Source organism: Temnothorax americanus, unplaced genomic scaffold (genome assembly GCF_048541705.1).
Source record: "Temnothorax americanus isolate GAGA-0224 unplaced genomic scaffold, ASM4854170v1 Scaffold30, whole genome shotgun sequence".
Classification (NCBI taxonomy): domain Eukaryota; kingdom Metazoa; phylum Arthropoda; class Insecta; order Hymenoptera; family Formicidae; genus Temnothorax; species Temnothorax americanus.
The window spans coordinates 1262921-1280520 of NW_027509443.1; the positions used below are offsets into that span (position 1 = coordinate 1262921).

At 42.8% G+C, this 17600-nt stretch overlaps 1 protein-coding gene across 2 annotated transcripts in view; it reads left to right on the plus strand.

The window, feature by feature from the left end:
* N (neurogenic locus Notch protein) overlaps positions 1-17421 on the plus strand; it is a 252933-nt gene extending 235512 nt beyond the window's left edge. For both annotated transcript variants that reach the window (XM_077412491.1, XM_077412492.1), the window contains 6 exons: positions 5530-6073; positions 6656-7186; positions 7962-8194; positions 8390-10211; positions 10508-12282; positions 12541-17421. In XM_077412491.1, coding sequence (XP_077268617.1) covers positions 5530-6073; positions 6656-7186; positions 7962-8194; positions 8390-10211; positions 10508-12282; positions 12541-13673 — 6038 coding nt within the window. In that variant the 3' untranslated portion in view covers positions 13674-17421. The remainder of the gene's footprint in view (positions 1-5529; positions 6074-6655; positions 7187-7961; positions 8195-8389; positions 10212-10507; positions 12283-12540) is intronic.
* Positions 17422-17600: the final 179 nt, after the last annotated feature.

Sequence of the window (17600 nt, forward strand, 5' to 3'; positions counted from 1 at the left end):
CAGTTATGCGTACCTGTGTCATTTGAAAGTGAATCAGTTAAAATTTTTATCAGTTTTAATTTTTTTGCTTTTTTTTTGTCAAAACTAAATTCAAATTTAGTTTGAACTGCTCTACTTTAAAGTAATAGAGGTACTAATTATTAAATGTTAATATATTTAACTTTATGTTAATTAATTCTGTAAATCATAAAATATCCGGATTTTTGTACACATTTCTTAACGGTGAATAGAGCGATCTAAAATATTGACGTTACAAAGAGTCAGATAAAAGATAATGTATTGTTTACTAAAGAAAAAATTATTAAAATAGAACTTTTATGAAATACACACACTTTTGTTCGAAGAAAATAAACACGGTAAAGTTCGGTCGTCATTACATGACAATGACAAGCATAATATTCCTTCTGTCGTCTCGAATGAAAGAGAGTAGTGAACTTGGACGAAACAACGCGTGCGAACAATCGGCGCCCGAAGCACATGTACATACGCGTAAATTGCTTATTACAGATCGATCGAAGCGATTATAATCTCTCCAGCGCGCTCCAATAGACAATGTTGCGAGCTAGCATAGCGGCTCGTCGACGAGTCGCTGTATCCCCGGCGTGCATGGAGATCAAACGAAACGCCGGACGGTGCCGCTTCTTTATTATACACCGAGTTCTGCCTCGATGCGGGATCGGAATTACGGTGCGATGCGAGCTTCCTTGTCTTCGCCGGTACCGTTCCTCGCCCCGTAATCACGGTTGTATTATTCCGCTTTATCTGCTCGCGCTTTACTCGCTCGATCGATCTTCGCAATCTTATTCGCACAGCGCTCCGCGAGCGGCTCGAAAAAATTCGTCTTTAAACGAACGGCCAATCGATTTAACTCAACCGTATCGTTAAAGGAGAAGGAGAGAAAAAAAGGGAAGGAAGAAACCTGCGTTTCATACATTTCCGCCGTCCCGCGTGCCACCGCGTCGCGCCGAAAACGTATCGATATACCCCCTGGTAAATTCACCGATCGGCCGCTAGAAAATTCGCATTGCTCCACAATCTCGGTACCGCTATAGGTGCTCAGCCGATACCGAACCCGGAATTGATTCGTGCGGATCAGCACCGTGTCGAAATTACGGCAAATGAAACGGATTCTGCAGTCGCGGTCTCGGATACACGGAACGGCACGGGAGTCATTATCTTCATCATCATTCCGGCACGCGTGATCTCGCGCCGCTTCTCCCCCCCCCCCCCCCGTATAACCCCTACCATTCCCTGGTCGACAGATAAGTAAATTGTTCCTGGTGCGTTGTAGCACGAACTGGTTTGCGCTATCAACTATAGAGTTAAATTCAATACCAATGTAGCTGCAACTACGCGTTAGTTTCTGCGGATGGACCAATCACCAGTTATCTTTGTTAAATTATCGTTGACACAAACTCGCATAAATACGAAAATTTATTCAAGAGTTTTGTTAAAGCTCTATAACAATCATACATTTATTATTTTAACTTGATTGTAAAATAATGTTTGAAGCATTAACATTTAAAAATTGTACTGTTACATTTGAAAGAGTGTCAATATCAAACTAATCATTTTTTTATTATTTCAAACTTACTCGTAAAAATAAAAAATATCACTTGTATGTATATTTTCATATAAAAATAAATATATATGTAAAACATTATGATAAGTTAAGAAATTATATGTGTATTTAAAATATATAAAGAATTTTTAGCAGCAGATGTGTGAATCCCCCGGTGAATCCCGGTGGATCCTGCGAACAGTCTAGACTTAATAAATAGCATCTCAGTCACTAGAGAGCAAAAAAGTGAACTCGATCAGTTTCTGCCCGAGAACTACCGCCGTATATCGACCGGTGCAACGCGATATTTATGAATCGGCAGCTATTCATTTGGTTCGCGGAAAGGATTGACAAGTGAGCATTACGGGCATTAGAAGAGAGGCGTGGACGGCAACGTCTATCGCAGGATACGTCGCCCGACGAAGGATAATACCAGCTCCCGAACTGAACCAGATGCGTGTAGCGACCGAGATGCATATGGAACAAGCTAAAAAAAAAAGACGCTTCTCGCGAGAGCGAATATCTGTTCTTCCCTTTGCAGGATCCGGAGACCTGTATCTCTCAGCGGCCTCGGCGATCCCTAAGTAAATTAATGTCTTCGAAGCACCCCGTGGAAGCTGTTAATAATAGCACCGCGTCGAGAAAATTAAGCGGTTTATTTGAGATTAATTATAGCTTTTCGGATCAGCTTGTATCCGTTCGCTTCGCGTTGACAACCCTTCATTCATTTATATTCTTCTGAATAGAAATAGAATAAATAGATTGTTTCTTGCTGTTGTACTTTTAAAGTAAACTTTGCCACTGACAATGAGAGATTGATTTTATATCGCTTAATTATAATTACGCAAGATTAATTTTTTACGTAAAAGCATTAATATATATACACATATGCTTATATAATATAATAAAAAATATTTAACATATCTTAAAGAAATAAAAATTTATTTTACTATTTTGCAGTGTAGGAGAGCTGGAATTTATTCAGTTCGAAATGTCATTTGTGTGAAATTTTTCTTGAGAGACAATAAAACCGACTTTGAAAAATGTTCTGCGGCAAGCACCGCCGTTTCGAAACGTGTTTAATAATTCAAATGTGTCTGCAGGCGTATTTGTATGTAAATTTAAAATAATACAAGAACAAGAAGTGAGCATCGATCAAGCAAACACATTCGAGACGAGAGACGAGCCGATTCCTCAAATGGCCCGATGCTGAATAACGAATAAGGGAGAAAATCGAGTTGCCGCTTTGTCGTAACATATGAAAACGATGGAAAAGTTGAACAGATCCATAAGAAACAAAATTTGTACTATAAAATATCTAGTCATCTTCAAATTCGCTGACTAATTCGGAAACTTTTGGAAACAGTTTACAAAGTCCCATTGATTTCTGAAGTATATTACGTTACTTGTATATAGAAATTATTCACGGAATTTGTGTATAAAGAACAGTTTTGCATTTGTAAGATTTATTAGTGACTTGCGAAAATTCGTGATAACATTCGAGCAATAATCGCCACGCTAGCGGCGAATACCGGAGGGGGAGTTTAAGATTCGAAAGGATGCCACGGGGATCCGCCACTTTGTACGTGCATTCACAAGTAAATTAGCTGCATCATTGTCTGCGCGGACGGACGAAAGGAAAGGAGAAAAAATATCGGCTGAATGTAAATATGATAAAAATCCACGCGTCATCCGCGGTTGACGAGAATTGAAGAATGCTCATCGAGGCGTCGCGTCGCGGTGCATCGACGTGACGACGGGGATCTCTTATACGCGGCTTTGCAAAATCATCCTTCGATATCGAACGCATAAGTAAGCCGCTTATCGGTTCGTTCGATGTTAAAAAACCGTCACTTCTGGTTCCTTCATCGATTTGAAACTTATTCGTGTAATATAAACGGTAAATATATGTGTGACTATAAATAGTGGTAACAATTGTTTAATGTTTCTTTGAATTTCTTTATTTCTGTTATCTAGAGTATTTTTTTTATACGATACGTATGTGACAAATTTATTATTTATTATTTTACGTCTTTCTATGGTAATATTTGTTGGAATTCGACAATGCTTTAAACATACAACGATGTTCTACGTTATGGATATATGCAAAGATATCAATACCTATCCACCTATCCACAATATATACTAAAAATGTTATGCGTTTGTTTTATGTAAATCATTATTTCTTAAATCTCTCAAAAGGCGATATGACTGTTATGACGCATCTTCGATTACATTGATTTAAGCAAATTAGCTTATTGCTACGGGTTTTAGAAATGTAACTAAGATCTCAGTAAGCAGTGAGAAATTAATTCTCGCCTGGCAGCTGCCTCGCTTCGGGATTATTCTCCAATATAACGTAATTAGACCACCTGCGGTGAGAATGCGTCGCGTGCGTGCTCCATTCTACTCATTTTTCTTCGTTTCCTCGCTTCTTTGTTTCTTCCTTTGCGACTTTTTGCATCATACGATGCAATAGCGATTCACCCGGCTCAATTTGTATATGAATGAACACGCATTAGCCTCACAATGTTGACAAAAGCAAAGAAACTTAACCATTAAGACCACCTGGTGTAAGGATCGCCAAGAATATCATGCGGAAGCTTGGTAAAACACATAGATACGCGGTTTCCATGGTAGAGAAGTTAATGTACAGTTAGTCGCGGTAAATTTGATATCTAAATGTGACACTGAAATATTGCTATAATGAATTTAATAATAAAGAGTCACTAAAAAGTGACTATTTATTGATTTAATTAATTTGATTTATGATTATATTAGTTGTATCAATGTTAATAATGCCAGCTTTGATAACTTTATATTCTCGTCAGTAATGTGAAACGCTGACGCTTGAATATTACATGCGTTTTTAAAATTCCTCGTAATTAATGCACTTCGTAATCGATATTTATCCAATGATGATGATGATTGGTAGCCGATCCGCGATCTTCTTCGCGGAAGACCATGCGTTGGAAGCTGTTCGCCGTTGGATCGATCTTGTCCCTCGGAATTATTGCCACGTCTGCCATCCCCTAATTACTCTTGATAATTGATGCGATTATTGCTTGTCAGGAATCACTCCCGGATTCACACGGCAAGAAAATCGCTGAAAAAGGCATTCGGTCGATCGATGAAGTATGCAATTATTCCCTCGATCCAACGTCTCGATCATGTACTTTGCCCATCAATCGATATAGCTGATTAATTAACGTTAATTACGTCAGTTATGGCAACGATGACTTCATCCGCCCTGACTGCTTGTCCGAACATGTCTATGAAGACTATCTATCTTCGCCTGATTATCTGACCTTGGCAAAATAACATTTTTATTTTCGGATATCTATATATACATATACATCGCCAAACTGTATACTGTTAGTCGTAGGTATAGTAGTAGTAGTAGTAGTAGTAGTAAGCGGGGGGTTCTACTTGAGCCCGCAATGGCACCTAGATCCTAAGATCCTTTGTACCTCCCGCTCTTTCTTTGCTAGGTGTTTTGGGGCCAGCCCTTAGCCTAGTACCAGGTTTATCAGGTCTGTCACCCTAGCACTTTTCCAAAATCCTAGTGTCTTTAGGTACTTTAGTCCTAAACTTTTGGGGGTCTTAATTAATTGCTTATGATGGCACCGTTTCTGCGCACGAGCCCCACTCGTGCGGCGGGGCGCAGTCTAAAATATACCGGTGGAAAAAATTCCCGTGTTCAGGTGGACTCGAAACCCGGTACCTCGGGGTTACGAGTCTGGCGCTTTCCCACTAGACCACACTGCGCCCCTTAGTCGTAGGTATACAAATTATGTGAAATATTTACGCACTTTATCAAAGTGTAATCTTTATACATGTAAATGGATACTGTATTAATTTTGAAACGCTGACATTTTTAACATTTATATGTGCTTCATCGTATAATGCATTACATATTTTATGTTCTCTCTCTTTGTATACTTTACATACTATTTCCATTCTTCTAGGTTTCACTGGAACTCAATGCGAGATCGACATAGACGAGTGCGCGCTGAGGCCGTGCATGAACGGCGGCACCTGCAGCGATCTCATCAACGCCTTCAAGTGTACCTGCGCCGAGGGCTTCACCGGCACCCACTGCCAGATCAACATCGACGACTGCATCTCGTCGCCGTGCAAGAACGGCGGCACTTGCCAGGACGGTATCGCGAGATACACGTGCGAGTGCCCGGCCGGCTTCACCGGCGACTCCTGCGAGACCAACATCAACGACTGCGCCTCGAATCCGTGTCGCAGCGGTATCTGCATCGACGGCGAGAACAGCTTCACCTGCAACTGTTCCCCCGGCTTCACCGGCAAGCTGTGCCAGACGCAGATCGACGAGTGCGAGAGCAATCCGTGCCAGTTCGGCGGTAGATGCGAGGACCGTATCGACGGTTACCTGTGCGTCTGCCGACCGGGCACGTCCGGCGAGAATTGCGAGGTCAATGTTAACGAGTGTTACAGCAATCCCTGCCGAAACGGGGCCAGATGTATCGACGGTATCAACAGGTAAGCTTCAAGAAACATACGTTCTATTTGGTCGTCAATATCTTTACGACATAATTAAAGCCGGATAATTAAATTCGGAAAATGTTGCAGATAAATTGGATATACATATATCATTTGTTCGTTTGCGCGATTATCTTTTCTTTGGACTTATAATTCGGCAAAATTAATGAGATGTATCCATACCGGTCATACCGTGGATGTCTCTATGCAATTGAATATGTCCTGCGCGGATGATGAATTGACCAAAGTCAGTATTGGATTTTAAGAATTAGTTTCGACTCTTAGCGCATCAGCATTTAAAAGTAACTCCTTATATGAAATCTTTTTTACTATAATTAAAAATAAACATTTTTAAGAATCATATTAATTATAAATAATAATGATAATTAAAAACTCATAAAATGTTTCATGGAAATTTGACGTGTATTTTTCTACTTTAAAAATCTCTTGCGAAATCAATTATTATCGGTAATGAAGCCACGGAATAATACGGAAGATACAATTTGGCAAAATTCTTAGCTGTGTCGACACATCGCCACGCTCTCCTTCGTTTTTCACCAGACGCAATGTCTCGTCTTTCAGGTACTCCTGCGAATGCGAGCCTGGCTTCACCGGGCAGCACTGCGAGACCGACATAAACGAGTGCGCGAGCAACCCGTGTGCGAACGGCGGCCGTTGCATCGACGTGATAAACGGCTTCAGATGCGAGTGCCCGCGCGGCTACTACGACGCCAGGTGTCTGAGCGACGTGGACGAGTGCGCGAGCTCGCCCTGTCTAAACGGCGGCACTTGCGAGGACGGGGTGAACCAGTTTATCTGCCACTGCCTGCCCGGTTACGGCGGCAAGAGGTGTGAGGCGGATATCGACGAGTGCGGCTCGAACCCCTGCCAGCACGGTGGCACGTGCAACGACCATCTGAACGGTTACAGCTGCAAGTGCCTGCCCGGCTACGCCGGCACCAATTGCGAGACCAACATCGACGACTGCGCCAACAACCCCTGCCAGAACGGCGGCTCCTGCATCGATCTCGTTAACGACTACAAATGCGTCTGCGAGCTGCCCCACACCGGCAGGAATTGCGAGGACAAGCTGGACCCCTGCACGCCGAACAAGTACGATTTTTCCTTCCGAATTCATTTGCATGAGGATACGTGCATGGATGTATTCCGCCGTATGCATTCATTATACGTGTATCATGGGGGGGAGGGGAATTCTGAAGTTCCCCTTGATTACCTTTGTGCTCCATTGAGAGCGCAACATTCAGAGCGCAACATTATTAAAAAAAATCTTGTATTAAATGTAATATTATAGAATTGATTTTTTTTATATGGAGAATTTCAAATTTAAATTGTTTTAGAATATTAAGGTACCAATACCCGGACATGTACCTATATCCGGACACCTTTATTATTTATAAGTATAACGCGAATTAAAATCAAAGATAAAAGTATTTTTTTTTTGTAGTTTGAAACTTTAATTATAATATCCAAACGTTTATTTTCATAAATTTATATTTTTTTAAAGGTATCCAGACACAGATACGTGTCCAGGTATTGGTACATTTCCTATGCTTAAGTGTCCGGGTATTGGTACCTTTACCTTATCACTTAAAAAAAAACATTTTTAATTATTTTTTAATAAATGACATAAATTACACTTGTTACAATTAACTTTGCTTGTGCAAAATCAGTATTGTACTTTAGCTTATATTTATGGCACTGTGATTTTACATAATGCTTCTATTTCTTCACTGCAATCACCCATTGAATTATGTACATGTATGAGCAAACAGGAGTCTTGAGAGCTTCGTTTAATTTCGATAAAACGTATCCTCATGGATGATCCGCATGATAGAACGACTTTATAACGTTGCTGTGTCATTTCCAGATGTCTTCACGGAGCGAAATGTTCGCCATCGTCGAACTTCCTCGACTTCGCGTGCACGTGTACGGTCGGTTACACGGGCAGGCTGTGCGACGAGGACGTGGACGAGTGCGTGATGACGTCGCCGTGCAGAAACGGTGCCACTTGCCGGAACACAAACGGCTCTTACCACTGCGTATGCGCGAAGGGCTACGAGGGCCGTGATTGCATCATCAATACCGATGACTGTGCATCATGTGAGTACGAACCACCGGCTGTTCTTCGCTTTCTTTTCCCTTACTTGCTACAAATGCAGAGATCTTCTTTCGCTTTCATTTGAGAGTCTATAGAGCGTCATCTGTTTTATCGCGCGACGGCATGGATTAAATTAAACGCACTTAATAAACATCGCCGTACGACACTCAAAGAGAATCTCTTTTGCTGTTTCACAGTTCCCTGTCAGAATGGCGGCACCTGTCTGGACGGCATCGGTGATTATACGTGTCTCTGCGTGGACGGTTTCAGTGGTAAGCACTGTGAGGTTGACATCGACGAATGCCTGTCGCAACCCTGTCAGAACGGTGCCATTTGCAAGGAATATGTCAACTCCTACACGTGCCAATGTCAACTCGGCTTCTCTGGCATTAATTGTCAAACCAACGACGAAGATTGCACTGACAGCAGTTGCATGAACGGCGGCACATGTATCGACGGTATCAACAACTACACATGCGTCTGCAAGACCGGTTATACGGGCTCGAATTGCCAATATCGTATCAACGAGTGCGACAGCATGCCCTGTCAGAACGGTGCTACCTGTCATGATCACATACAATACTACACATGTCACTGTCCGTATGGTTACACGGGTAAGCAGTGCGATAAGTATGTGGACTGGTGCGCTGACAATCCATGCGAGAACCAGGCAACGTGCGTGCAGCGCATGAACAAGTATCATTGCAACTGCTCACCCGGATGGACCGGCAAGGTATGCGACGTGGAGATGGTCTCGTGCAAGGATGCCGCCATACGGAAGGGCGTGCCGGAAAGCAGTCTTTGCAACAACGGCACCTGCGAAAACATAGGCAATAGTCATCGTTGTCATTGCCTTGACGGTTACACTGGCTCTTACTGTCAGGAGGAAATAGACGAATGCGACTCGGCGCCGTGTCAGAACGGCGCAACCTGCAAGGATCTCATCGGCTCGTACCAGTGCCAGTGCACCAAGGGCTTCCAAGGACAGAACTGCGAGCTCAACATCGACGACTGCCGACCAAATCCCTGCCAGAACGGCGGTACCTGTCACGATCTGATCAGCAACTTTACGTGCTCCTGTCCACCCGGTACTCTTGGCTTCATATGCGAGATCAACATCGACGATTGCATGATGACCGCATGCCACAACAATGGCACGTGCACTGACAAAGTGGGTGGCTTTGAATGCAAGTGTCCACCCGGTTTTGTCGGGCCAAGATGCGAGGGTGATATTAACGAGTGCTTATCGAATCCGTGTGCCTCTCCCGGAACCCAAGACTGCGTGCAATTGATCAACAACTATCACTGCAACTGCAAACCGGGGTATATGGGCCGTCACTGCGAGGTTAAAGTGAATTTCTGTGATAGCTCCCCGTGTCAAAACGGTGGCTTTTGCACGGCTAAGCACGACCGACACGTTTGCATCTGTCAAGGCGATTATCATGGCACCAATTGCGAATTCGCCGGTTCCTACTGCAACTCCGAACCGTGTCAGAACGGCGGCACGTGTCGTGTCATAGGAAATAGCTATCAGTGTTACTGCTTGCCAGGTACGACCGGTACGCATTGCGAGTTTGATGCCTGGAACGAGTGCGACAGGCATCCGTGTCAGCAAAACGCCCCTTGTATAAACAAGATTGGTGACTACGCCTGTGACTGTCCTCCCACGTGGTCCGGCAAGAATTGCGATATCTATGATGCAAATTATCCTGGCGGAGTATTCGGCAGTTTAAATACATCCAAAACCTTGAACGATATTTATTTGGAACGCGAACGTCAGAAGTGTATAGAAAATAACTGCGCGGCTAAGGCCCGCAATGACCGCTGCGACGAGGAATGCAATCGACCCGCGTGCGACTTTGACGGCAGCGATTGTTCGCTGGGCGTCAATCCGTGGCGCAACTGCACTGCCGTGGATTGCTGGAAGGTATTCATGAACGGTGCGTGCGACGACGAATGCAACAATCCGCAATGCCTCTACGACGGCAGAGACTGTGAACGAAAAGTTCCTCCTTGCAAGTGAGTATTCCTAGCTAAATTTATTTTCTTAATTAAACATTGTGTTGTGTTATATGATGCTCTTTACTCTTAACATATGTACATTAAAAAATTAAATTATTGAAGTCGTTGATATGGCCAGCTTTCCTACTAAAGAATTTTGAATTTATTAGTACAATACACATTCTGAATGAATTTTGATATAGGTTTCTATTCCTTGTGTTTTATTTTTTACTACGGATATATTAAAAGATTCTTGCAAACTATTTAATTATATTTGTAGCACTTTTATTTATTACGTTATTTGCTTTTTACAGCCCAATCTATGACGCATACTGTAGAAAGCATTACGCTAACGGCCATTGCGATTACGGCTGCAACAACGAAGAATGTAACTGGGACGGTCTTGATTGCGAGAAGGAGCCACCGTCATTAGCAGAGGGTGTCATATCCATAACCGTGAGATTGGATATGGACACTTTCCGTACGAACCTCCCAAGCTTTTTACGTGACATCAGCCATCATTTAAGAACGACGCTTCGCATTAAAACGGATGAACTCGGCAACGAAATGATATACCCTTGGAAGCCCGAAAGACATAAGATTCCTAACTTTTTTACTCGACCGCCTCCGTCTAATAAAAAAGGCGTGGTCGCTTATCTGGAGATCGACAATCGCAAATGCACGACGACGCAGAACTCGGTATGTTTCCCATCGGCGAACGAGGCAGCCGAGTTTTTGGCTGCCACGGCGTTGAGGCACACCCTATCGCGGAACTTCCCCATCGAACAAGTGCGAGGTGTCGTGGGTCCTCAGACTATAGACATTGCGGATACCCCAACGAATTATAAGTATGTTTTTATCGGTGTGGTCATCGTGGTGCTCGGCGGGTTACTAGTGGGCGTCCTGGTGACCGCACAGCGGAAGCGTGCCGTTGGGGTCACATGGTTCCCCGAGGGATTCTTAAGAACCAGCAGCGGCAGCGGTCAACGACGCCGGTCGCGTCGGCGCGGCCCGGATGGCCAAGAGATGCGCAACTTGAACAAGCAGCCGTCGGTGAATTGCATGAACATGGATGTTGTGAGTGCCCGAATACAATCCCAATGGTCTGACGATGAGTCCGATCTACCGCCGTCGAAGCGGATGCGTGCCATCGAGCCGGGTTACGCGAGCGATCATACCGTCATCACGGACTATGAGGAAACCGAGCCGCGTATGTGGACGCAGCAACATCTGGACGCGGCCGAGATACGACGGCCGGACGCGGGCGGTGTGCTGACGCCGCCCAGTCTCGAGCATGGCCAGGATGTGGACGCGCGTGGTCCATGCGGCATGACACCATTGATGGTAGCGGCGGTACGAGGCGGCGGACTCGACACCGGCGAAGAGGAGGACGAGAGCGACGGCACCGCGGCGGTGATCGCCGATTTAGTCGCCCAAGGCGCTGATCTGAATGCTACCACGGACAAGAGCGGAGAGACGTCGCTGCATTTGGCTGCGCGTTACGCCCGGGCTGACGCGGCCAAGAGATTGTTGGATGCGGGTGCCGATGCTAATTCACAGGATAACACCGGCCGTACTCCACTGCATTCTGCTGTCGCGGCCGATGCTATGGGAGTTTTCCAGATTCTGCTGCGCAATCGAGCGACGAATTTGAATGCACGAATGCACGATGGCACCACGCCGCTGATACTAGCTGCGCGTTTGGCCACCGAGGGAATGGTGGAAGACCTCATTAACGCCGATGCCGATATCAATGCCGCCGATAACAGTGGCAAGACCGCGTTGCACTGGGCCGCGGCGGTCAACAACGTCGATGCTGTGAATATATTGTTGGTGCATGGCGCGAACAGAGACGCTCAAGATGATAAAGATGAAACCCCATTATTCTTAGCCGCCCGCGAGGGCAGCTTCGAAGCGTGCAAAGCATTGCTGGATACATTTGCCAATAGAGAGATTACCGATCACATGGATCGGTTACCTCGCGATGTTGCGAGCGAGAGACTGCATCACGACATTGTCAGACTACTTGATGAGCACATGCCGAGGTCGCCGCAGATGGTTACAGTCATTCCGAATGGTCCTCTCATGGGTAAGCGTTTTTATAACATCTTTATGATATGCGTATAAATGCCACAAAATATTCTACTCTTGAAGAAAAATTTTATCATGAATAATAAATTTTAATAAGAAATTATTTTTATGATTTTAATAATAGATCCCAGTATCTTATTTTAAACCATACCAAAAAATTTTGTAGAGAATAAAATTATGCATTATTAAAAAATTATGTATTATTAACAAATTTCTTTTATAACATTGTTATGTAACATAATTATCTTTTTTGCAGGATCTTCAAATCATCCACAATTAATCACGCACCCCACGGTAATCGGCTCAGCGCCGAAGCAAACCAAGTCAAAGAAGCGGCCAAAGGCAGGCGCGGGAAACCCAAACAGTCCAGAGTCAGAGGGCGGCGGCACGGTGTTAGTAAGGCGAAAACCATCGGTGAAGAAGGCGCCGGCTAAACCGCGCGGCGCACAGCCCCCAAACCAGGAGATCCCACAGGGAGCGGAAGGCGCCGATGGCAATCTACCGACTAGCCCATATGATAGCGCGAGCCTTTATAGTAACGCGTTACCCCTGGTGGCTCATACTGCGACGGCGAAACAACCGCCACCGTACGAGGATTGCATCAAGAGTCAATCGATGCAAGGTCTGCAACAACTCGGCCTAGATACCTTCACGAGCAACTACGGGCTGCCATTTCACGACCAGCTCTTAGCGCCTCATCAGCGGCAGCAGCAAGGCATGGTAAACACACTATCGCCGCCGTACAGCAATCAGTCACCGCCACACTCGGTGCAGTCCAACATGACTCTTTCTCCGCAAGCGAGCTACATGGGCTCGCCGTCGCCGGCGAAGAATAGGCCGTCGTTGCCCACATCCCCAACTCATATCGCTGCTATGCGACAGGCGACGCATCAGAAACATGGCAGCATGCCACCAGTGGGTTTTGACTTCGATAATTTACCGTATTCTTCGAGCCAACAGCAACAACAGCAACAGCAGCAACAGCAAATGCAACAAACGCAGCAGCAGATCCAACAGCAGCAGCAGCAGCAGCAACAACAACAACAACAGCAGCAGCAGCAGCAGCAGCAGCAGCAACAGCCGCAGCCGCAGCAGAGTACGCAACAGCAACAGCAGCAGCAACAACAACCACAACAACAGACGCAACAATATTACCAATACTTGACGCCACCGTCCCATCATTCCGGACCTGACGTTACGCCACAGCATCTCATGCAAGCGCCCGAAAGTTTCCCAACGCCATCGCCGGATAGCCCTGGTCACTGGTCTTCGAGCTCGCCCCGTTCGAACAGCGACTGGTCTGATTGCATGGCCTCACCTACGAACGCTTACGGCGCCAGCGGCGGCGCTCACCAAAGCAACAAGGGCTCTGAGGCGATCTACATATGAGGCCGATAGCAATGGTACTTTCTTCCTTACGTAAATAAGTCGTGAAAAGAAAAGAAAGTAGAAAGTTATACATGAACTGTGATTAGCTCGTCGAATTCGAGTGTCTAGACGTCAGAAAGACGAAAAAAAACTGCAACATTAACAACGAAAGGCTCTTCCGTAATAGATCAGTGGCAAGAAGGTATTTTTTTTCTTTTAATTGTTTATTTGTGTGTGTGTGTGTGCGTGTGTGTGTGTGCGTGCGCGCGTGCGCGTGCGTGCGTGCGCGTGCGTGCGTGCGTGTGCGTGCGTGCGTACGTGTGCGTGCCCGCGTGTGCGTGCGTGCGTGCGTGTGTCGGAAGAGCTATTACGGTAAAACACATTCTCGCCGCGATTATTGTACATTAATAGGTATCAGTGTTGGGAATAAATAATTTGTGGATATAAAAGTATTTGCAGTTACATATTTGTTAATTTTTATGTATTATTCATTTAAATGTAAATTTATTTTTTAATTATTAATTATGTTTATTAATCAGGCTGCCCAATACGTTTTATCTAACACTGATGCGCATACGGACGAACGAATATATATGTATACTGCGTGTGTAAGCGGGAGAACTTAAATCAGAAATATTGTAAAGCTAACGCTAGATTATGCGCTATTCGTGGTTCAAATTTCGCAGTTTGATATTCGTATGAGATTCATGAATAATGTGGATGGGAAGATTTGACGAATTTGCACTTGTCGTTTGCTACACGTACCGAATCACCAGCGTATTGATTTTCAATGAAATTAAAAACCTCGAATCATCATGAATTATCAATTTATATTGGTTTGCGTATACACTATATACAAATTATGAATCACTAATAGCAAAGAAGATTGATATTGGCGGACAACAAATTTCTACGAATCTGCTACGAATCATGAACGGTGAACGGTGAATCACGAATCGCGCATAGTCTGACGGTTTGGTTTTAGACGTACTCAAATTACAAAACCGATTGTGCCTCTCTAATACGACGTAATGTTTAGGAAAGTTGAGAATCGCACAATTTATAAAAAGTAGCTGATAACGGCCTTCTAAACGAATGTTTATAGCGGAATTATAAAATGAATTACGCACAGAGAAATTGACCAATCATGTATTTATATATGTATTTGTAGTATATTTTTGATATCTGTCAAGTTTTTATTGTCACGGCGTCATACACAGCTCAATGAATAAATCGGTGCCTTCGACTTGCCAATGTGAAGACCTCTAATGGACAATAATAAGTAAGGGAACGAGACCTTGCTAATTTATAATAATTGTACATATCGCAATAGATTTATCATTCGCGCTGCTGTGTCTGTTATTCCACGGAGACAATTACATGTAGCATGTAACATGCAGTACCTTATTTAATTCAATCGCATATGGATTCCCTCAGCTAATGGATTTTCTCTTTCCTTATTATATACTTATTGTATACTTTTTTGGGTTGACCGTTTCTTTCGAACGCCGAACATTATTAATCTATTCTCGCTAAACGTAGACGAATGAGAAATAAGTCATGAATTGTGCCTTCAAATTCCGTAGAGTATAAGACACGCAGGTTCTATAGGTGGATCTATTATTAAATTATATTGGGAGAAACGCAGCGTTTCCAAATGGCCTCTAAATAGATTAAACGTTTATTACTAGTTAATATAATTGAGATGTCAGCTTATACTGGCAGCATGTAATGTAATATAATGTAATGTAATTAAATGTAATTTGTGAATTACATTAAATGTAATTAAATGTAATTTAATGTAATGTAACGTAAAGCGAAGAGACAACGTTTATAATCTGTACGGTTGACGGGAGCTTCAGAGAACTTGTCCTTTACAGCTCGCGGAGCATCGTTCCATACATAGACATTCCATTGCGTATGGCGCGCCAACAATTGTTTTCTCTCTCCCTTCCTTCCTTTTCTCCTTTCCCAATCTTTCTTCGACTCGCGCTATTAAGTCCCTCGGAAAAATCATCTACTAAACGAGCTAGCGTAATTATTAATGTTAATCTTTAGGTATATCAATTACCTTAAATTAAGTACTCGGCGCGGAGCGGTGGGACGGTTCTCTGATCTCTTTTCTGCCAAAGCCAAAACAGCATTTTTAATGTAATCGTACGCTTACATGCATACGAACGGTGCATATGAACGGTACGCGTAATGAGTATAATCACAACGCATTATCATGAAGATTGTTGCAAGATAGAAATAAAGATAGATAAAGAGAGGAAATGTGCGTGCGTGCGTGCGTGCGTGTGTGTGTGCGTGTGTGCGTGTGTGTGTGTGTGTGTGTGTGTGTGTGTGTGTGTGTGTGTGTGTGTGTGTGTGTGTGTGTGTGTGTGTGTGTGTGTGTGTGTGTGTGTGTGTGTGTGTGTGTGTGTGTGTGTGGTGTGTGCGGGTGAGAGAGATGAGAATTAACTATTGTTGCGGGATGAAGAAAGTTCGTGCGCGCGCTTTTGCAATATAATGCCAGTGATACACGTTTTCGTATGTTACACGAAGGACATTGCTGGTATCATCGATGCGATCTATTTGTAAAATCGTCGAGAATGGTTCTGTTTTAATTTTATATCGAAAGATGAAATGTAAATGTAAATACTCCTTCATCTTTTCTATCCGCTCATCTTTTACTGTTTAAGTACTTTTATATAATTGTCATTTCTCTCCTGAATTTTTGTACAAACTGTTTTTACATATTTTTTTATATACTATGTATAAGTTTAGCGCTGTACTGCTATACTTCTGTAAGACGTACCGCATAAAATAATGTCTCCTTCATCATATTATTATCATATAAACGTATTTTATATCGTATGCAGTTTGCTGTTGCACCAAGGATCGTCGGGCGAATGCAATCCTTGATGCAATTCTGGATTACATACAACGGTGTAACGGAGCTTTTCTCCAGTCGTTGAGCATATTATGGGTCCAACGCAATTTCAGTGCTTGCTTTATGAACATACACTTTTCAGAGAGAATATTTTTTTTACTTGTATCATTTTTTGTAACAAATTACATATCTTTAGAACTGCCCCGCATATCATGAAAAATTATGTAGATTCTGCCAATAATGAAAATGAGAGTATAGACGAAAAGAATATTTTCTGTATAGAAAAATATAAGTATTTTAAGAAAACTATACAAAACTATATACATATTATACATACATACACACATACACACATACATACATACATATATATACTCACATACATATTCTCTTAACATCGCGTCACAAGTGAAATGATCAATCGCACGAAAGTGCAACTAAAAGTACAATTTTTAAAAGGATAACGAAATCCAAATAGTATTGAATAAAGATCTGCAATCGATTCGTTTGTTAAAAGAAAATTAGTAATACGTAGATAATATGTGTAAATTGTTGAGCAAGCAAAAGCGATTTTACCATGCAGTGTTCAAAATTTAACAGCAACTGCTCTCTGATGCACCATCATTCTGTGTTAAAAAAACGATATAACTCTAAGCATTATGCTATAATAATTTACAATTATTTACAATAGGATAGATGACAGACCGATTATTACGCTAGATTTTGTTATTCCTTGTAACTTGTAAAAAGTACTGAGTTTTATTAGTATTAACTAAGCGAACTAAGGATTTGTTCGGTCCTATTATATTCTATCCCGCTACCCGCTCTCCCATATTTTTATAAATAAGTTATGTCTTTTAAACAAATGTAATAATAAAGATAATCTAACATCCATAATGAGTTGTTCTTTTTTTGTATCTCACTGTTATAGGAGCTTTCCATTTTATCTCAAAAATGTTCTTTTACAATCACAGGCAATATTATGCCATAATAATAATATATTAATAATACATCAACTTTATGGATGGTAAAATAAAATAATATTAATACTATATAAAAGACTATAGCTCTATCCT